Genomic DNA, 23,391 nt, shown 5'->3' with positions numbered 1-23,391 from the left:
ATTTAATAGGGCCTATTAAGGGCCACATTGAGAATTCATGGGCCTTTCACTGAGCCCGCCTTATGTGATTTATCTGTGACAGCCATATTGCCGGGTCCTTTCAGAAGGAGTGGTTCTAGTTTTTGTCTTAGAGGAGGCCCAAAACAATGCATTTCAGGCCCATTTCTCCTACAGGGCCTCCTCTTTCAGGGGGCAGAGAGAGTCAGGGCTGGCCTAACATCTGTTTGTGTCCGGAGCCAGGCGGGACCGAAGGACAGCGTGCTTCGGTGGCCCCCTTCTCCTCTCCCTGGGGGTCTTTGTTCCCGATTTCATGCTATCAGAGCGGCAACATGTTTTCCTGCGCAGAGCTGTCAGGGGCATAAAGGGCCCTGAGTGGGGTCACATCAAGAGGGATGGGCATGAAAAATTGGTAAAATGTATCACAAAGCCCACCCACAAGATGGTTGCCTAGCACCCTGCGTTGGGGCTAAAGGCCCCCTCCTCCCCCGTACCTTCCTCTTCCCCTTTTCCTTGGCTGAATTACACCTCTTTCTCCACCCTGCTGGACACTGGGCACATCATTTAAATGAAATGGTGCAAACAAATTAAAGGGTGGTGCTCCAAATGAATCAATGTTCTTTGTGTGTGAGGAGGGTTTTTGTGCTTTACCACAGTCTTCTCCTTCAGCGCACACTGAAGGAAGGAAGATCACCTGGCTGTGAAAAAACGGTTAGAACAGCAACGGCAGCGAAATACACAATCTGTTAAGTCCTCAAGTGTTCTGGTAGCTCAACGGTTAGAACAGCAGCGGCAGCGAAATACACAATCTGTTAAGTCACTGTTCATTCAAATTATAGTTTTCCATAATTCCTTCAACTTTATAAAATAATGTAAAAACTAAAATCTGTTGTTTTTATAATCAAAAGTATTCTGCATGCTCTTTTCTGCAAGACAAGAGCATCATTTTTATCATTTTTTTCCCAATAAAAATAAGAATGAATAAACATTGATGTTGTTGAAACAACAGAACATTTTCTCCTGCAAAAAAAAAACAGATTCTCGACTCACCTTTTCATTACGCTGTCTGAATGAATAATTCTCAATGGAGGAGCCGACCGCCTGATGTCTGAGGTTATTCACGTTCAGCAGTATTTTCTGCTTTAAATGGCAGGTCTAAAATCCTCAGTTAGCAACATTGTTTTTGACTCAACAATCCTCTTGCAATGTTCAGCAGAAGGTTTTGCGTCGTGACCTCCTCTCTCCCCCTCGATGCTCCTTTTGTACCTAATGCTGATGCCCAAACCTGTTAACAGTTAACTTCTTGCTGCCTCCCTTTATGACCTTTTATCAAACATTACCTCAGTTACTTCTTTAATTAGTCTCTTGTAGGAATCAATTGCTGGATTCATATGTAAGATATAGAATTAAATCTTTAATTAAATGACTAAGAATATGTTCTTTGTTCGTCTTTTATTTAAAGCCTATGGCATTTTGGAAATGTAGTGCATCAGTGAGGACTAAATCTGCAGGAAAACATAGAGAACCAACAGTTTGTTAATTCTGGGCACCTTACCAACCAGGCTGTGGTCATCCAGAATGAGACTTTCATTAATTGTTTGGTCCTGATCTCTATCGATTACCAGGGTAATGAACTGAAGAAACTAAATTCCTATCAGACCCTCGCTAATCGCCACTCACTGATTGGGACTTCGATATTCTGTAATTGACTCAGCAGCGACAAATTACCTCACCTCTGTTTCCTTTAATTGATTCTCAGCTGGAGCTATGAAGGAAAAGTAAATTGAATCAGAATGCAACGGTTCCAGGTGCCTTTTTATTCTCAGAATCACTGTAAAGCTGTGTAATTGTTTTCCTCGCGGTTCTATGTAAATTAGGTTCATCATCAACAAATGAAATACTTTTAAAAGGTTGAAACATTCAAATAATCGCATGAATGGTTCCCCTTTTTCAAAACACAACAGCTGCAGCCGGCAACATTCAAATGAAAGCCACATTAGGATGGCTATTTAAGCATGCGTGGCCTTAGAGGTTAGGAGAAGCCCCTGCGTTAAACAGTCTTGTAGACATCTGCCGCGGTTGGTTTTAAAGTGCTGACTGAAAGTGGCAGGGGAGGTTACTCAGATTAAATCTCTCATTAGGTCGGCTTTGTACAGGTGGCACTAATGTGTCAAGAGCCAGGTCTGAAACAATGTCTTCGTCTTACTGGGACTAATATGCCCCAGGAGAACCCACCCTCCTTTTACTGCCACTACTTTACACAGAGACTTAGTCACAATGAAGCATCTGGTGGCCTTTTCCTGTGCTTTTACATGGCTATTGTGTTGGCTGGGCTGTATGTATATGTGTTTGGGAGAATGGCAAAAAAAAAAAAAAAGATCGATTGATAAGGAAGCTTAGATAAAATTGCTGTGACATTTAGTCTCGTTTGGATCTTAGTTTGGTTTGAGAAATTTTGGCCAAAAAGTGTTTAAAGGACCTTTAAGATTTGTGTTTTGGTGGGTGGGCAAATGTGTGTGTGTGTGTGTGTGTGTGTGTAAAACCCCCCAGGAGTGGGAGGTCACTGGGGTCAAAATGATGAATTTTTATAGGCCTGTTCCCTGTGTTTCAGCCCTGTCTCTTTCTCTGCGCGCTGCACTGCCTCTCAAAGACAACCATGCAGGGCAATTTGTCCTGCGGGGCCCTGCAGAATGGGCCAGCAAAGAAGTTAAATACCAGGGGGGAACACACACACACACACACACATACACATAGAGAGAGACAAAACATACACATACATTCAGTTTCTCACACGTCCTGTTGTCCTAAATGATTTGTGGCCTGTCTATTATCCTTTCCGAGCGGACAAACGCTTTTGGCCATTTTCTGAAGGTGAAGCCAGAATGGCAGCTCTCAGTGAGCGCCATTGTTTTTGGAGAAGTTTCCCAGATGTTATAATGATAGAAGATAAATAGGGCGCATTATCACAACCTCACACTCCCTCTTTACCTCTTCAGGCTACTTTTTGGCGAGGGCGTGGCAACTACGGAGACCTCCTACCACGCACACACTGCAAGCAGCTCTCTGCTCTCACGTACCTCAATGAGTTCATGGGAAGGTTTTGAAGCATGTGTGTGTGTGTGTGTGTTGGGGGGACGCAGGTTAGGTTTACTAGGGTCGTGCACTGATCAACGGGTCATGCACCGGCTAAATTTGAGGAAGATGATTTTTTCCAATCTCACCTCTCCTCCATCTTGACTCCTCCGGACGCTGTGTGCACATGTGTCTGCATCAGTGATTGAATCCACGGCCTTTGAAAGCATTAAATTAGCCAGAGTCACTGAGAGTGTGAGAGGGGAGTGGATAAGTCTGGCTTGTGTCCAGTCAGATGGGGTTGGAGGGGGTCGCAGCTGATTTACTGGGTTTCTCGTGTAATAGCTGGCAGGAACACAGAAGGCCAGATTTGTTGTTGCCTACTTTGGATGCCCCCTTCTACCCTGCCCGGGCAGATGTCGCAATCATGCTTGCTGGACGGGTGTGATGAACGGTGGTAAGTGGGAGAAAAAGCCATCAGAGTGCTCAGCAATTCATGCTGAACCTGCCAGCCCCGCTGGCACACCTTAACTGAGCTGGCAGCCTCACTTTGCGTGGCAACGAGAGAATAATGGCACATTCTGACAATGCCACTGCCCCCGGCTGACACAAGGGGAGCCCCTGTCTCCTGCCGCTGGTAATGAAGAATGAATAGTTAGCTCATTGTCTCCTCATCCTCTGTGTCTCCCTGCACATGCTCTCATACTCACTCTCACTAATGGAGGTTTAATCACTGAGTTCTAAAAACACTCAGCGGGTTATTAAATTGGTGGAATGACTATTTATTGAACAGTGTGAATCATTACATGGGAGTGTGTTGAGGGCGGGACGAATAAATATATAAACTCCACAGTAGTTAGGATGATTTGTGCCTTGATTTGTTCCATGTCATGGTACAAATTTCTACTACTGGATCGCAACTAATGGACTGTGATTGTACTGAAGACATCTGATATCCTCTGACCACGTCTTAATGACCCGACCAGTACTGTACATTACAGACTGATCCAATACAAACAGCGCTGTGTAATAATCACACCTGTTTGGTTATCTGTTCCCCTGAAGAGAATCAATGAAAAAACCAGTGATATTTTATTATTTAAAACTAGATTAGTCAAACTCATCTCAGTTATTTTCAGTCCTGTCCTTGCAGCATTAGTTTCCTTCTCTGCATCTGGAGGTTTTCCATGTTAAGTAGCCAAGATTTCAGTGTTGATTTCAGGTTGGAATATTAAGCTCTGTTTGTTATTCTTGAATTAATGATTTTTTTAAGGTTTGCACAGGTTAAATAGATGGTTCAGATTAAATGCTTAACCACTGACTGAAAATCAATTGTCACATGGTAAAACATTTAAAAATAAAAACTGTGTTACTGTGCATCAGATTAAATGCTTAACCACTGACTGACTTGGACGGCTTCAAATGTGTTATGTCATATTTGGATGAAGGTATCACAGTTGACACAATAACACTCTATGTAGTAGACAAAAACGTTACTAATTCAATTTTATTCTCACTTTTTGGATTTGCAAATCTCTGTGTTTGATCTACATCGTCAGGCAGCGGTGGGATAATGTGGGTGGGTTGTGTTTAAAGTTAAAACCAGTGGATCACCTCCATCTGTTGGCAGCACCAATGACAGAAGGCCTGAATGCTTGTATATATCTGTGTGTCTTTGCTCTTTGAAGTGGGACAGATTGCTTTAACCTCATTTCTAAGGAGAGCAGCTGGAATAGAGAGCTCCTTTAAACAGCCGCTTCCTCCTTCGACAGTCATGAGATTATCCGCCATTGATGCACAAAGCCAGCGCCTTCCTCAGCAGCCTCCCATCCCAGCCCCCAGTCACTGGCCCTCTCTAAATGCTCTTTGATGACCTCTAACCCATAATGTACAGAAGTATTGTATAGTCACTGCAGGATCGGTGAAGGAGCCCCACGAGTCAGGACATCCCTCTAGCCTTAGTTGTTTTTTGTTTTTTTTCTGACAGCTGCTTGTTGATATTTTGTTATATTGCTAATACTCACATCCTAATTGACAAGCCTTTAATACTGGAGTAATTCATTTCCCCCCAAGTGAATTAGAGCGGCATAATTTGCATGGACTCTAAAGGGAGAGCTCTGTTCAGAAATTGTGTTCAATTACCTGGATTTAGTTGATGGCACAAAGAAGACATCACAGCCTAAATGACAGCATGGGGTTTACATTATAGCCCATATCAGTGTCAGAGATGCTGAGATTAGCAAGGACAGAGGCTTCACGTTGTGTTGCATATGGAGGATGTTTGTTCAAAGCAGACGACAGATGGGAAGATGTGATCAATCAGGTTCACTCGACCACCGCAACCTGCACTGACACACTGATTGGTCAATCAGTGAATCCATGAAAGGATCAATCAGACACTGGTAGGATCCAGTGGTGTGCTAAAAAAGGCTGGGAGCCCCAGTTATGTTAACAAGAGTTGGTGCTTAGAAAAAAACTATTATATGGCTTATATTATATAATATTTGTTACTTTTTAAATTGTTTTTTTTTTCTTAAAATTAAAGTTTGCAGCAACTTTTACAAATTCTTTCCAAGTATTAACATATTCTCTCACACCTTGGGACAGATACATGTGAGCTAGAATTCAGTAAAGATTGCGGGTTAACCAAAAGTGATGGCCGTGGTGATAGAGAGCAGGATGCTAACTGTTCTGTGTAGCTCAAAAGTGCAAAAAAAGTTGAGTTTTATTGCTGAAAACTGTCAGTCTCTAATCTCGCTAACCCCCTCCAAAAAGAATGTTGTGACTAGGTTTGAAAAGTGAAAAAGAAAAGGAAGAAGGCTCACAAGAAATACATATCTAAGTACATTTGGATCAGTGTTCATTTTAACCATTAAAAAGATGTTCATTTTTTATGTGACCATATACATGACCATATTTTGCAGAAATCTTTCTGTGGCCGTCTTCCCTTTCTGGGACAACAATGACTTTTTGACAGGGAAAGTATCTCTTGCCCTTCTCACTAGCTCCTTCTTTGGCCCATTCATTGCACAAAGCTGCTTAAGCGCACTTAAGCGCATTAGCATTTGGCTGCCAGGGGAGCATATTGACCCTGCATTTGGATGGCCTTAATGAGTGAAAGATGGAGCGATTTGTTAGGGCTTTAGAAAGTTGCTTTTAGGGAGGGGGTGAGCATGAAGGAATGGGGTTGGAGGCAGAGAGTAGGGACCGCAAGGAGTTGTTCCATTTTCTCTCAGGGCACAGTGTTTGTTCTAATCTGGTGTGAAGTTTCTCCGTGTCCGAAGCCTGGACTGATTTGTGACATCTCAGTATAAAGGGCCTTTTGCTGGCTATATTGGCTTGACCTGATTATCTAATCTGTGCTTTGAATTTCAATCAGGTCAGCCGCTCTCTGCTGTGTGGTATGGGAACCGCTGGTTGAGGGATTACCTCATTCAACCATCTTCAAACACAGATGGTCGAATGTTTAACTAATTGTTAAAAGAGTCTACAAAGAGGAATTTAACCGTGCACACAGTCCATGGGCTCAGTGAATAGATCCAGATAAAGTGAAGAGTAAGTGGTGCTGATAGTTTCTAACACAATACATTAAAGATATTAGCACCTGGAAGAGCAAGGATATGTAATTGTAAATATCCGTGCTAAATGATACATGTACTGTACATTCAAACCTCCCAATTCTTGTATTTATTTTTATTCTGATGGCCATAACTAAAACTGTGATTCTTCTTACTTTCAGAGTCTGTGCTCCACTGCCACCATGCAGACAGTCAGAGCTGCTGACACTAATGAAGTTGACAAACTAATATTTCGAGAAAGCGATAATGATAGAAAGGTGAGTGGTACTGTGATGAAGCCGCCCCTTAAAGTTTATGGTATGTCATATCTGTGTTACATGTCTGCTTCTTGTTCTCCTCCTCCTCCTCCTCATTTTTTCTTTTGCAGGTTTAGTTAGCAGCACTGATAGCACTGTTTGAACATACTGTAGCTCCATCCAGCTTGGTTGACGCTGTCACAATCAAACAGTGTCGACATTAATATTTAGAAAACACCGTAATTAAAGTATGGCTTACAACTTATTGAACATTAAAATTGTAAAGCACGTATAATATCTTTCCTTAGATAACACTGTACTCAAAGAATATGGCTTACACTTTACTTAAAACATTACAATTAAAATAAATATAAATATATTTGTAACATTTTTTCATTTAGTGCAATGGCAATCCTGTTGAGCAACAACCACAGAAACACCTCATTCTGACTTATATTTGATCTGTATTCATAATGACCATTTAAACCAACATGTTGTTGCATCTTTCACTCTAAGCTGTCATATGGCTGAAGAGGTAATACAGAAATGCACATTTTAAAGGACACACAAACCCAACCAACCCCATAAAACCTCCGATTCTATAATTACTTCCTGCTCATTAATTGCCTATATTATAAAGACCTTAATTTGAGATGTTATTGGTTGTGTGAATGTGATGAAGTGGTCTAACTCCTCACACTAATCACTGTCTACTGTCTCCCACTGTGGAGTACTGTTTCCAATTAGAGTTCTAATTAAAAACTTAAGCTCACGTTAATGTTTGTATTAATCAAGGATGATATTTTTCTTCTTCTGTCTTTTGCTCAGGTTGTTCTTCAGCTTGAGAAGAAGCTTTTTAATTATGTCAACCAGGATGTTTTCCGGGAAAACAATGGGACCTCAGTAAGTCACCCCTCCGCTCCTTTGTCACCTTTGGATATTAATCTACTGCACATTTGTCTCCCTGCTCCTGTTTGTCAGACGTTTCATTCCTTACACCGTCTTTACAGACTTTGGTCACTGTACTGTACTTTCAAAACAAACGTGTCAAAATCAAGGCCCGCGGGCCAAATGCAGCCCACCAACATATCTTTAATTACCTTATAGTAAAAAAGGCTTCCAAATAATATCCTGATAACATTTTTTAATTATTATTTTTATTTGTAACTTGTATGGATAATAATCAATTGCAGAATCATTTATTACTGTGCTATAGAGTACTTCATTACTGCAGTCTTCCATTCATAACTGGTCCTTAATCTACCTAACTTCACGTCTTCAAACATTTTTGGACTGTTTTAGAAACTAATTTGAGGAAGAAGTGCTCTAGGATTCACTTTCTTTTTTTTTTTTTACAAAAAAAATATGAATCCATCTAACTTGATTATTAACTCCATCAGTAAGCACATTTCTTTGGTAACGTTCATTCCGCAAATTAAAAATAGGACTGATTGAAAAAATAGATTATTTAAAATATATTTTGTTACCAGATTATTATTATGAATCATTTTCCAGGCACCACCAAACGGTCGATATTTAACAGTTGACCTGAGATGGAGTTTGACATATGCAGCATATTATACGGTAAATGTCACTAAATCCGACCGGGAGAAATATGTGAAAACCCATATGTATAACAGTAACTGTTAAAGGCTGAAACATCCCCTCCTTTTTTTCTCCCTCTTGTCCTCCTCCTCCTCCTCCTAAGAAGTCAGACAAGATGGATGATATAATGGGGACATCAGAGATAATCTGATGGTCATGGTCTAGTTAAACACACCATGTTATGATCCTTATAAAACAAACTACCTTTTCAAAGGGATAAATGTTCCTTCTCATGCTCCTCCACTTGGGAAGGGGGGGGAAATCCATTGCATCCTTCATCAACTGTAGGACTTGTACCGGCTTGACAGAAATTTAATTCGAGGCAGCTCTTGAAAATAATTATTGTATTTTGAGAGGAGTAATCATTGCCCAGGACATGATTGAATGTGTCCATGCCTATTGACTTTTGCTATGATTAATAGGTTTGTTTAGTCGATATTCCCATCGAAATTGTATAATTAATTATCCCCAGTGCTGTCACGGCGGGACGATGGAGAGCCCTGATGAGTATTTGGGAAGATTAAATTTTCTGGGCTCTGGTGGCGTCAGGGGGCACCGCGGGGCCTTGCTCCAGTGGAGAGATGGGAGTAGCATGATTGTGTGTGTGCGTGCGTAAGTGCGCACACGAATGCTGGTGTGTGTGTGTTTGTGAGCACATGCGTACAGCACATGTTTTTGCACCGTGCATCTGCTAAGCTGCACATTTTCGTCTTTCCAGGACTGGGCTGTCCCTATTGATTTTGCTTCAGTATCTCTTTATTGTAATTCTATCAATGTGGCTTGGACAGACGGGGGCAGGAGGAGGGGGTGTGTTTGTGTACACGCTGCTGTAGGTGATGAACCTTTTACTTTTTATCTGGTTTGTCTGCTTCTCCTTATCATGCATGCAGCGTCATTCTCGGCAATACTCTAGAGATACTATATTATGTTATATAGATGGATATACGTATATAATGATACATACATGATACATTGAATTAATTGTCATAATTATATCTAACTTGTTGACCTTTTTGCTGCAATATAGAAAATGTAGTTCAATATAATATATTTTGCCGTATTAGAAAACATTAGTTTGTCAGGAAGACACATTTTTAGACCATTCATTTTAGCGTGTCTAATTCCCATCTGTTCAGTAAAGTAAAGAATGCTCATTCATCTAAATTATTATTATTATATAATTGCACTCATTGATATTCTCCTTCACCAGTGGCTCAGAGTTGAGATAACCCTGTCCTGCAGGGGGAACTGGTTTTTTATGATGGTTCCAATAAAGCGTCTTCATTTAATTTATTTCTTCTCTACATAGCATAAAATCATTAGGATTGGGATTAAATAGACACAAAAATAAAAAAGAACAAGTGTTTTCTGTTTGGTCCGTCTCTGTACAAGCCAGCCACCCCCACCTCTCAGTGACAGTTTATCGTTTTTCACAAAAACTAATGAAGATCCCATAAAAAGAAGAAAAATATGACCTTTGCAATGAAAGCCAAGTGTGAGGTGTAAAAATCAAATTAAATGACCTTTCACCTCCACATTTATTGATGGGTTTTAATGGCAGCCGGTGTTGTCACAGGAGATATTTGACAATGCATAAATCAAACCACAATTACAGTTGGTGGACATTTGGGCCGGCACACTAAGAGGGACAGTTAGGGCCCGGAGACCTCACATACCCCTTTTCTACCGCCTTGAAAAGAAATCACTGCTACTCAGATTTAGGACCAGGCTGATCATCCAGGCAGAGCCAGAAATGTGAGCTGATGACAGAGTAGTTTTGTACCAGGACACTTCTTCACCTGTTTCCCTTTGTAATAATACTTGGTGATAGAGCAGCAGCATCTCAGGCCACTTCCTCCCAACTCACAAGGTCGCTCTGTCTACTCCTGGACAGAGTCACGAGGCCTTGGACCAATATAATGTATAGTGTTTTTCTCCACGGCGGAACATTATGCCTAATTGACCCGGAATTAAATGTAGTGTAAAATTTGTGGCTGCAGGGTTTTTTCCTTTCAACTAAATGAATTACTCAACATTCACTTAACCCCTGCACACACTGGGTACACAGAGCCATATGTTGGTCATCCTCCACTGTTTAGACTGTCTAACACCCATTGTAATATGAGGTGATTTGCTCCAAACAAACACAATCACACCTGTGGACATCTACACAGATGCACATGCACTAGCTGGGTGTTGATTTAAGCACTTAGTACAACAATGACATGGTGAGTTTACACTCACTCATCCTTCAGTCGTCCATCACATTTGTCTTGCACATCTACTGCGTAGACACATTTACCTTTCGCAAAAAAACCTTTCCTGTCATCTGTCGTCTAAATGGGGCAAAAAACAAAGAAATGGCTGCTTTCACTCCCTAACCCAATTTTACATTGAGGTCACAGGGTCATATCCCCTTCTGATCTATACATTATGTACCTAGGATACTTTTTAGTCAGGTTCTGAATCAGGTTCTAATGCACACTCTCAAAGTAAACTAGAGTTACATTTGTCAGTGTAAGATAATAAAAGTCTTGCTTTTCCCTTTAGCTCTCATAAAAAACAAAGTCAGTTCCAAAACTAAATGTTAATTATTAGTGCACAAATCTATCAGCTCTCCAGAGACTTAATGCTGACAGACATTGGACCAAAAAACCTTAAGTGCCCTGTTAAATCTGCAGCGAGCCTGAGTAGAGACGTTGCCTGAAGGACAAACTCTGGGAACAAATGGCTCAGACTGACGTTCTATTACTTGTGAGCACCGCTGCTTTGACAACTATAGTATGAGCAGGACAAGTGATAAACATCTGACATCGACACCACTGACAGTCAGGACCTGGAGTTGGTAGTTGACAACATTACACCTCAGCACAATGAGTGAGCAGTGCACATTATTTTGGCTTTGATGAACTTTTTGCCTAGCCAGCAAGCCTGTGTGGGTCTTACATAGGTTTATCTCCATGGCTGCAGATTTAGCCCAATAATATTAGCATTAGCTGTACCAGTAATATAGTCTACAATTTGGCATCTCTGGGTTTTTTGGTCCATTCAATTCAATCACATTCACAGAAAGAAACATTGTGTAATTTATCATTGTAATATACGTTTATTTTAGTGTTAACCTCTACTGGCCAGCAGTGGTACTGCTTTCAAAAGTGCATCACTTCATTCAAGAGACTTGAAAGGGACATTTATATATAATAGACAGTCCATTATGGACCATACATGTGTAGTGCAATAAAAAAAACCATCATTAATTATTAGAAATTTTCAATAATGTACAACATCATACATAATCGATTTGTCAAGGTGTGCACTGTGTGTTATGGTTTTCAGCTACACAATCATTTATCAGATCAAAATTGCTCCGTAAACAATATTTATACTTACTCGGGCAAGCAAACACACAGGCACACACACACACACGCACACACACACACACACACACACACATATTAGAGGACGGTACAGGACGGTACCAGTGGGTGGATGGGGTACAGTGGAGCGTGGGGTTGCATCCCCTGCTCCACCATCCCTCATCCACAGTGTGTGAGTCTCTCCTGTGACCCTGGCGGTGTGAGTTTGATGAATGTGGCACATCTGCCCTCCTGAACCACCGAGACTCCGTCTGGGAGGCCCCTCTGCCTGCAAGTAATGGCCACTGTTCTACACCACTGACGCGTCGTCACACATCCACACAAACATGCAGAGTCAGAGCGACTTTGGCCGTTTACACGTGCGCTGAACAACTGTTCGGAGAAGGTGTTCTCACAGGCACCACATCGAGATTTCTTCAGCTTTTACAACAATAATGATTGAACACACACCTCCCTCCTCTGTTGTGGTCGGAGAACATCCTTCCAAACGTTTCCCACGTGTAACACACTGATATTTCATCATGTACCCGTCACTATATTGCGGCATGTAATACACCAATGAAACGTCATTAACATCAAGCTGCCTGACTCCAAGATGAGGTCTTCATCAGGCCTTAATTGTAGCCTGATGTTTGAAACGTGTACAATAGCCCAATTTACTTGTACTGAAGGTGTCTCAGCTCTGTCCTGATGTCTGAATGGAGTGGGCGGGGCTACGGGACGTCCGCTGGAGTTGCTGGGAAACGTCACTCGCAGTCTCTCAGTTACTCAGTCATGCAGGTGCCAGAGCTACCTGTTCATCTTCCAGATAATTAATGTGTACAAGGAGCCGCTAATTGCACTTCTCACTAATGATTTATAGCTTTTGTGAAAGGGGGGAAATCAAGGGAAGGGTGTGTGTACGCTCTTGTGAGGGAGTACAGCTGGGTGAGGAGACATGATTGATGAAGAGTGTGCCGATGCACTGCTAGTGTGGAGACACGGACCCCCAGTTGGACAGGGCTGGAGCAGCGGCTGTCGATTTTGGACCGTGTACAGATGTGACACAACAATGAGCTCAGATATCCTCATCAATTGTGTCTGGACTCATTAAAGCACACACTTTGACTGAGACCAACACCTTTGGTTACAGAAGATGACTAACTTCGGCGTGGTATCAGGTCCTGGTATTGAAGGGACTTAGGCACAGGACTTACAATTGATATCGTACCTTACTAAACAAGAAAAACTACAGAGAATATACTCACATTAACTTAACTGCTACAGGTGACTAATTTAACTAGTTAGAACATTGTACACCTATTCTTTTTCCCCTGATCATTTTTAGCCAATTCTGAAACGTCTGAAGTTAATATTTTAAAGATCCTTTTGGAGTTGAGTTGAATTTAATAAAGTCTGTGCAACAAGATACTGTGAATTGTATTTGACAGATTGAACTGAATAAACTCAGAACAACTTATAAACACAGCACAAACCGTATTGATTTATTTTCTTTCTTTTGTTCTTTCTGTAGCTTTTAGAGTTTGACAAGGAGCTGTCGGTGTTCAAGGATCGACTGCATGAGTTGGAGATTTCGTTCCCACCCAGGTATGAAAACCTTTCATTTTTTTTCATCTTAAAGCCAACATTAGTTTTCATTACTGTTTTATTTATCTTTGACTAAAAATTCTGGTTCCATCAAGTGGACTGGAATAAAAGAAAATAAAAAACCTATTTAGCGTTAAACCATAGCCTGGCATTGTGTTGACAAAAGCAGTGATTAAGATTGACGGATCTCCCTTTGTTGTCCGAAATGATCTCATGAAAGCTGTTTAAATTTGTGCTTGATGGGTATCACTTGTAAAAGCACAATTGGACACGGTCCCAAACTGCTCCCATGTGTATCAGTGTGTACGTGAATTGTTTGTGGACGCACATCGGCTTTGAGCGGGATTGGTATTCCGTGTCAGTGGGACATGGGGGAGATCACAGTGTGGTGGTCTCCTCTCCTCTTCCTCAAACAAATGCATTTGCAATTAGCCCTTTCTGAGGAGAGGGAGGGCAAACATGCAGCCGGCGTGAAAATATGTTTCGGGAGCAGCGCGTTAATGGTGCTTGACCTTTGCCGTCAGTTGTGACTCAATCAGTGCAGATAATGAAACGCTGTAATCAAACAATAATTACTTGATAAACTGCTCTTGTGGCAGGCGCAGGACTGTGGGGGATTCTAGAATGTGTATATGTGTGTGTGTGTGTATGTGTGTGTGTGTGTGTGTGTGTGTGTGTGAGGGAGACAGCAGAGGCTTGAAATACATAGCTAGAGCTATCAAAACGTGAGCTTGTGTGAGGAAGAGAGAGTGTGTGTGTCAAGGTTACTTTAGTCCCTGTTTTTTAAATGACTCTGTGTCTTAATCAGGGACCCCATTTACATCACTTTGCATAAGTGACAGGTGGATTTATTGTCCCTTTACACCGGCTGACTTTTGCACCTATCCATATAATAGTGAATCATCTCTCCACAGGGAGGAATGAATTTGCTACTATGGACCAATGCAAATGATTTTCACATACTTAAGATGACGATGAATCAAACAGATGGAGCCAAAGAGCAGCACATGAAATTTGATTTGATCTACTCTTGTGTGCGAAACAAACCACATTGTCCGCTTTGTAATGGGCTCCATTGGCTTAGTTAAACTTAAACAGTCCCCTCCTCCTACACACACAATCACATTCGCACATACATATAGTAGTGTCCCTCCCCCTGTCTGGTCTGCCTTGTGCTACTTGAGCAATCAAGCCTCAAGGATTGTTCTCCATCACATGGCCTACACTGGACCAGCCCCTTGCCATCTGTGGGGTTATTACTCCTTCTAATGCAGGCCAACAGAACACACCCTCACTGACACACACACACACACACAAGGATCGCTTTTGTTCAAATCTATAAATCAATGCTCACAAACATTTAATCTGCAAGTTAATCCAGACTGTTGTCCAGAGCTGGGTAACCACAAAACGAAGTGAGTGATAATAAAAAAAATACATGACCATTAAACATATTGCACCTTTATATGTCTATCAGGTGATTCTGGCTCATAGATCATTGTGTGTTTGGTGTGGACATTTAGGGTCACCAGACATGTATGTGTTTTCCTTTACATACAAACACATGAATCCTTCCTCTGTCGTTGCTGCGGAGGCCCCGAGCTGTGAAATGCATATCTCTCCACTTTCAAGAAGGCGTCTGTCAAAGCTGGCCGTAACAAGTCTAAGTACTCGGGCACCGGGGTGAGGAATTTGCCTGGGCCTTGTCACAGTCGGACCTGGAGCCAGTTGGCTGCCGCTCGCCCATCGGCCACAGTACAGCTTAAAACAGTGGTACGCAGAAGCCCATATATGGATTTTATATGTACGGCAGTGTTCTGTGAGAGGATAAACGAGTCTATGAATCACGAACCAATCATTGGTTCAGACACGGTTTTTATAGCAGACATAATGTATGAGAATCTAAGCAGCCATTACGTCTTTAGCTCCGCGAAAGCTGCAGCATGGCCATTTGACTGAAAATTATGGTAAGTTTTATGATGCATTATGGGACTTTTGATTTTTATATTTGAAATTGCATAACAAAGGTAATATCCCCTAAAACATACTACGGCAAACAGTAACTTATTCACGTATCGTGATTGATTTAGCGGAAAGCTTTTAGTACTCTCCTGATCTGATTTCTTTGGCCTTTTTCTGCTTAAGATCGATGCAAAAATTGAATCGTGCCCCCCCGGCTTTGAGAGGAAACGCACTGGACAATGAGGGGAGCACTGGAAGAATGTATTCTGCCTGTAACACAGTTACTGGGAAGGAGTTTCGAGGGAGATTTTGAGTGACATCAGACCAGCAGCACAACTCCATCGAAGGACAAATCATGAGTGATTTCATGGCAGCGACATGGTGTGGAAGTTATGTAGCAGCGGTGGGAGGAAAGAGCTCAGAGTAGAAGGAGCAGGAGGAGGAGGAGGAGGAGGAGGAGGGGATTAAAGGATGGCCGCTGTCTCATGTCGGAGTTTGTGAAAAAGAAGGAGATGAGCCAAGATCTGCATATAGAGATGGTAGTAAGAGCCTTACACGTTGCTGCTTACGCTTGTTCACCGATGTCTGAATGTGGATCCACGTGTGGGTGAAAAAATATGGAAATGAAGGTATCTTGTCTGTGATAAAAGTGTGGTCACAAAATGTGGCAGCTCCCATCCTTTAACAGCTGCCGTTACCAAATGGTTTCCACCAGCGTACGTTTATTCAATGAGTGATTTGGAAATCAGTGGGAAAAATGAGTTGTATTTATTCTACTTCTTAATCAAACCTTTAACAACACGTTGAATGAAGGAAAGGTGTCAGACCTGACAGGATGACTCTAGTCCTACAAATGCGTCAGGTCTAGACTGCAGTGGATTTGAGGCTGGTTCAGAGGTCATGGGGTGAGTCATCAAGGAGACAGAAACACAGATGGATGTAACACAATCTGACCAACACTTAATGTTACGTCTATATTGCCTGAGAGGTCATCTATGAGGCACAGTGCGTTGGTAGTGGTCCGTTAGGATATTAAACTTACGGCCCTCTTATTAGATCCATATAGTGAAGTTAATGTTGTAAACAGAGCAACCAGCATTCTCCTCCGTCAAAGACATGATCGGTCTTTGGCTTTACTGATATTACTGAAGCTGAATACTAGAAGCCTGTTATCAAAGCTACGATTTTTTTCTTTAAATAAATAAAAAATTAGTTAGTTTTTTGCTCCTCTCTCAGGCTAACTACAGCCTAACTTTGCCAGGTGTCTGGCCCGATGTGGTGAGTTTGTTTACAAGTTGAACTTTTTTGAATGCTGCAGATCTAAAAAGGTATTGTGTCTAGACTGAACCCTCATGAATCTTCGAGTACTTTGAGCTGGAGACCAGGAGCACAGCAGAGAGTTTTTAAAAGCAGATGCAGAATGACTTTGTCCTTCATGTGAGGAAAAAAAAATCTAAGTGACATAAATGGCCACCTGCCAGCTCCTCAATAACTGCTAATAAGTTCATACAAGTGAATAATTAGAGCGGTGGAGAAGTCCTCCTGAGCTCATTGGAAGTACCCACACAGATGGCTCTCCTGTGCACAGTGACTGCCCTTGTTCGGTGAACAACACCCTTACCAGAATGATGTCACTCTCTCTCTCTCTCTCTCGGCCTATATTGTGTTTTCCATATATTCCTCCTATAGTCTTACTGTTTGCGTCCTACTGCACATGAAGGAGGCTCCTTGTTCTCTGCATTGTGCTTCATAAACACCACTGTTCGCTCACGGCTTCGTGTCCGAGCCACCGCTAGCGTGTGGCCGGTGTCGGCCGGCCGCGTCCACTGGATCTAGAATTCCAGGCAGCGTCCACTGAAGGGTAACATTGTTTTACAACCACTGGCACATCTATCATTCTTACTATGTAAGAGCTTGTGGAAACGATGAGGGGCCATTGTGGCAGCGATTGCTGAAGATTGTCCTCTCGTGTGTTATTGACTTATCTGGAGATGATGCCAGTGAGTGGGAGGCTTTGTTTGAAAACCTCCTATTTAGAGGGAATCAATTGAATACCATCTGTGTCTTTTTGTGTTCATGTACAGCAGCTCAATGCAGACTATGTCATAGCTGAGGCCCAGCAGGCCATGAGCCATGAGCTATTGATGGCATTTCACTCTGTTTGTACTACACTATGCCAATGTTGTGCCTGTGAGCCTCCCCGCTCCACAAACTGGAGCCAAAGACCCAGCTTTATTGATAGCATTTGGGTGATCTTTTTGGATCTGTGTGTGTGTGTGTGTCTGTGTATTTGTGTGTGTTTGCCTGAATGTTTTTCAAAGCCTCCCCTGACAACAGCAAACAAACAGAGCTGCAAAGGCAGGAAGTCACTTGGAAAAACACCTTTTCTGACATTTAAGCCGATGCCACTCCGACAATCTGTGACGCATCCTTGCCCCACGCTGACTGCTTCAGCCTCAATTTGCTCCTTCATGGCCAATTTTATATTGGGCCAAATTAAATTTCTAATATGGAGCAACAATTTACAACCTATATTTGGCCAATGTACAAAACCACAAAATCTCATCCTACCTTCTCATTTTTTCTGTCTGGAATTGTTTGGTAAAAAGACACAAAAAAATCCCCCGTTACCTAAATAAAAAAACAAAAACATTAAAACATCATAAATTTGGTCATGTAATGAAGCCTGAAACTGGTCTATAATGCACTCTAAAATAGCCAGGACAAACCCAAGATTACCACTGGGGTAAGTCTTTTCTATAAAGATTTGTGCTCCTGTTCCGTGTTTACTTTTGTTGGCGTTCTTCTGTGTAATTCAGCAGAGGTCATTCTCAGCCCATGTTTAGCTGATGGGTAAGCTGTAGTTGCTTCATGGTCACACACATTTAGCAGCAGTTTCCACCATGGACCTCTTGCATTAGTGTCACTATTTTTTGCTCAATTGAAGTTGTACTTGTAATTTCACATTTGAGGTCATTTGCAGTACCAAATACCTCACATAGTTTAGTAAAGGTTGGTGAGCCAGGACTCAATGGGTGATCAGTGATTTAATACAAAAATACAGACTTTAGTTTGTGTGGTATCTGAGGAGAGGACTGGCGTTTCTAAGAATGGGGTTTTTGCTTCTTTGGAATGAAGCTGTAAAATACTAACAGTACCAATTCAGATGGAATGTCTGGCCAATATCTGGTTTATAGTAGAGCCTACGTTAGCGTTATAAAATGTTTTACTGTTTGAGTCTTTTTTTATTGTTCATTGTTTAAGTGTTTGTAGATATAGCGGCTTGTAAAATACTGCAGTGTTTATCTCAACAGCCTCTCCCTCCGTCGGGTGAGGCCGGGTGACACACTACAGGTACGGCGCGCTTTCACCTCGCCAGTTTTTACTGTAGCAAGACAAACAGGCTGACACTGAGCGGAAAACATATGAGCAATTTGTCAGCAGCCAAGTCAAACATTAAACCCGTATTCAAGCATGAATGAATGAGCTCTCAATGGCTGCTGGAGGGTCCAGCCTGTGACTGTACACACACACACACACTTATCATCTGAGATGTGGTCAGCAACACAAAGAGGCAGGAGGACAAATAGGTCAACAGTATCCTTGTGTCAGTTTCACAACAGAGGTAGTAGCTGTAAAATTCTATAAATGTCAGTGATAAACACAGAGACGGTGACTGGGTGAATATTTTAGTCTTTACAGTGTCAGCTCTGAGGTGATACTGTAAAGAACAGAAAAGACATACACACAGCAGGTGGACGTGCTGTGTGTATGTTTCACGCCTGGTTTTATTTGTCACTCGTGCAAATAATTTTTATGGAAATGTGCAAAATATGAAAAAGTATGGTTTATAACTTTATAAGATATTATGAGCCAATTAACCAAGTCTTGGTTCTGTGGTTTGGAGCTTTGTTCGCATTCCGATCATTTTTACTGATGACATTTGTCTGCGAATAAATACGTTGTAGTGCAGCTCAGTACGAGCTGTTCATGAGTGTAGTTCCTTCAGAGTGAAGCAGGTGTCTGATACCAGCTGACAGGCCACACGCCCTCTCAGACCATTTGCCTTTCACGATAAGTCAGTGAGTTGACTAATCCGACAGGTTAATCATTTTATGCTGTTCAGCTGTTTGCTGTTGCTGATGAACTAAGAATCAGGTTGTGTTTTTTTTTTTTTTTTCAGGCGAGTATCACAGTGAGCATTCACTGAACATTCAATGTTGTACTCGATCAAGTCTAGTTCATAAATGCTGTAAAATGTAAAAATGTAGAGCAGAAGAAAAGAATATTTCTAGAATAACTGAGGAATTAATATTCTTAAGATTATTTTTGAAGTTTTTATTTTTGCCAAACTTTTGTTTTCTTGTATGTTTGGACCATCATGAAATTATCATTATTGAAAAAATATATATAATACCATATGGATTCAAAACCAACTTTGAAATAATGTAGGAGTCTAATGATAAGATGTGACCCATTTAAAAGTCCAACAGAAAGTCTTTGTATTAACTTGCAACAGTATGTTCAGTATCTGTCAGATGTTTGTGTGTGTAGAAAAGCTCTCCCTTCCCAGTCGTTGGAGTTATCAGTACGACCCATTAATTACCGTAGTTCTTGTTGTAGATTGAAGCAGGTGTCTGACATTAGCTGACCACACACCCCTTCAGACCGTTTACCTTCCGAGATAAGTTTGTGAGTTGGCTAATCAGACACATTAATCATTTGGTGCCATTCAGCTGTTTGCTGTTGCATTAACACTTCTTATCTTTATTGGAGTCAATGGCAGGTGTGGCACAACAGAAGAACAGGGGAGAAACATGCATTCTCATGGATGCAGTATGCCTCTTTAATGGCCATCTTTGCACCATTTTAATCAGCATTTACAAAGACTGGCTGTCACCAGAGATGAGTGAACGATCGCAGTGTTTAGTGGCTGAAGTGCTTCGGGAAGTTTGCTATCAGCTGGGACTTCATTGTTTGAAGGAGGTGAGGGGGAAAAGTTGATTTTCTCTCCAACTCTTTAACACCAAAATGACCCCAGCTTGTTAGTCAATAAAGCTATAAGAGAGTGGCTGATAGGAGGACTGTTTCAGGCCCTGCACCGTCCCTCAGGAAGCAGCAGTATTCAGGCCACCCTGAAGTTGAGCAGCTCCACAGAGCCTTTGAAGGCTCTGCTCTCTTTCACCGTCACTTTGCTTCTTTCTGTCTGATCCATCTTTATCCCCTCTCTTCTGCCTCCCGCTCTATGTGTGTGTCACTCATCCTATTCTTAATGCCCTTCTTCATTCTCTTTTATCCCAGGATCACTTTGATTAGCATAGCAAAACCCCCATGCATTTCTCCCATGGTTTAAGTGCCATTAATGCTAATTGGAGGCAGGGAACTTCACTAAGTAGCTCTCAGCAGGTCTATTTGTTCACCCGGTGGGGAGGCAATGTGTGTGTGTGTGTGACTGTGTGTGACTGTGTGTGAGAGTTTCTGCCCCAGCCTTAACCCCATACACACCGACTGTCATCAGCATACTCACAGAGAGTGAGAATAAGGAACCATTTATTCCACAGTTTCCTCTTACAGTGAGGGCATGTGATGAAAGATCAGGTTGAATCCTTGATGTCTCTGCATCTTTGTAGAAATCTATGAAGAATGTTGATGTTTTATAGTTATATTTAATTTTGGGGTCACTGATACCTATACAAAATGTTTTACAGCTTTAATGTGTTCCTGGAAGTGGCTAGGTTTAAAATGAGGTATACTAAATGATATAAATTAACTAAAATGAAGTAAATAAAAAATGAGTAAAAATCTACAAAGTTAACTCATGAATATTTATGATCACATTTTGAGTTGATTTAATATAAGAAAATAAAAATAAAATATATAAATAATAGAAATCCAATGTTCTTACATTAAATTGTTATTATATAAATATAGATATATAGATTTTTTTTATCTTCCGTCACTGCTTATCTGTATAGTCCATATATCCTGAGGACACGTATCATTCTTTACTGTTACCACAGCTCGTCGGAGCAGTGGCGTAGCGGCAGCAGCCAGTGTTTGTTCAATCCTCAGAGAAAGCACTTTGTTCTATGCTACAGTTAGCACGTGTAGCACTGAAGGAGCAAATTGGATTGGTGCTACAGTATGCGTGCCCGGTCCCCACATCCTGATGAGCGCCGACAAACAAATTGGATTGTTGGTGTGTAAATCTGAAGCACTTTGATGAGTCGAAGGGGCAAATTGAATTCTCAACAATGTTAATCTGTATCAGCTCAATGGCTCCCCGCTCGACTCCCAGCTCTGCTGCTGCTGCCGCTTAAATCATTTGATTGTTCCCTGCTGTTTCAAGACACAATCTCTCTCTTGGCCATTTGCTGTGGCACCTAATCTGTTTTTGATGACCGTGTAGGGCTGTAGCTCTACATATGGGCAACTGAGGCTCCCTCTGGCCCACTCTGCCTGGAGCTTTCTCATTCCGTCGTTTTTATTTCCCCTCTCTCACACACGCCGGTGTAAACCCGTACAGTTGGCAGAGGGAGAGCGCTCTGATTGAGCCATCCGTGTGTGTTAATTCAGGAGATTACTCAGATGATTGGTCGTACTGATGGACCTCCTGTTTCCTCAGAAAAACATTCTGAGATAAGGCAGATGACGTGACGTCTCATATTTATCACTGGTGATTCACATGCGTCATATTTATGGCTTTTCATATAGCAAATTATCATCTGTGTGTTACTCCACCAGAATATAAAGTTCTTTATTCCCTGTGCACCGTATAAACCACCATAAATTACTGAAGATATTCATCATCTCACGTTCTAAGCATGTGTTGCCTGTGTGTCTTCACAGTTATCCATACAGTGAAGACAGCAGTCAGGGGAAGCAGTACATGAATACCAGATGCCCTGCCTGGTGTGATCGAATCCTCATGTCTCCGTCTGCCAGAGACCTGGTCCTGAAGGTATGGTGTTGAATGTTCTTATTTTCTTTGCCAAAATATTCTTTTTTGTTCTTTTACTAAACTGCACCATCCAATGAAATAAAAGACAAAAATAAACAGCAAAGGTCTTTCAATAGTCAGAAGTCCATCCCTTTTAGCTACAGTCAGTGATGCCGTACTGTAAACTCCTCGCTGCACCATGAGTTCCCACAAAACTTTTTCTTTGTTTACGTCTCCTTCTTTGTTTTTCCCCTCTGTTTACTTTGTTCTTTGCTACCCAAAATGCCCTGCTCTTCTCGTCACATTCTCTCTTCAGGTCGCTGGCTAGTTTATTTGCCTTTCCCACTGTAACCAGCACCAGGATTCAAATAAACAAAACCAAGGACTAATGTTTTCAGCCACAGTCCCTTCCCCACCTGCCCAGACGAAGCACAATTTCTGAGAGACCAAACTCCAGTCCAGTCAGAGCCAAACATAAATTAAAGTCATTAAACATGTACAGACCATATATCACTGTATCCATTTACCCAACAATGTTAAGGAAATAAGTATGGACTTGTTTTGTCCTTGTCTCAGACATCATGTGCTGAATCCCTCTTCCCTCTGTCACTTCACAGATGGAAGGATGAGGTAAATGAATATTTACTCAGAGCCATAAGCTGCGGGGGCCACCAAGCCAGTACATATATCCAATATTTATAGAGTTTGAGTGGCCCCTCATCTTCTTCATAAAACCACAGATTTGTGTGCTTTCCTCTGAGAGTGGAACCCTCAGCCCTCCCTCCCACCGTTGCACACTTTTGCCAATCTGCCTCCTCCATCTTCTCCCGTCCCACATCCTCAATCTGTTCACTCTGGTGTCTCCACGATAATGTCTTTGTACCGGAGTCAGTCAGCTAGCCTCCGAAGCTAACCACTTTAGCGGCCTTAAACTCACATCGTCAGCCAGTGAGCTGAGTTTTTATTTGTGTCACCAAAGGCTGTTTGAACCTGCAGGCTTTCATCTGTTAATGTGTGTAAGACAAATGCAGTATTTT

At 41.7% G+C, this 23,391-nt stretch overlaps 1 protein-coding gene across 2 annotated transcripts in view; it reads left to right on the top strand.

The window, feature by feature from the left end:
* Positions 1-23,391, top strand: part of inpp5a (inositol polyphosphate-5-phosphatase A) — a 125,062-nt gene that overhangs the window by 75,713 nt on the left and 25,958 nt on the right. For both annotated transcript variants that reach the window (XM_008322199.3, XM_008322200.3), the window contains exons 10-13: positions 6,809-6,904; positions 7,712-7,786; positions 13,379-13,452; positions 22,264-22,375. In XM_008322199.3, coding sequence (XP_008320421.1) covers positions 6,809-6,904; positions 7,712-7,786; positions 13,379-13,452; positions 22,264-22,375 — 357 coding nt within the window. The remainder of the gene's footprint in view (positions 1-6,808; positions 6,905-7,711; positions 7,787-13,378; positions 13,453-22,263; positions 22,376-23,391) is intronic.

Source organism: Cynoglossus semilaevis, chromosome 12 (assembly GCF_000523025.1).
Source record: "Cynoglossus semilaevis isolate Cse_v1.0 chromosome 12, Cse_v1.0, whole genome shotgun sequence".
Taxonomy (NCBI): domain Eukaryota; kingdom Metazoa; phylum Chordata; class Actinopteri; order Pleuronectiformes; family Cynoglossidae; genus Cynoglossus; species Cynoglossus semilaevis.
Note: the sequence above shows the minus strand (reverse complement) of the source record. Positions and strands in the feature narration are given on the sequence as shown.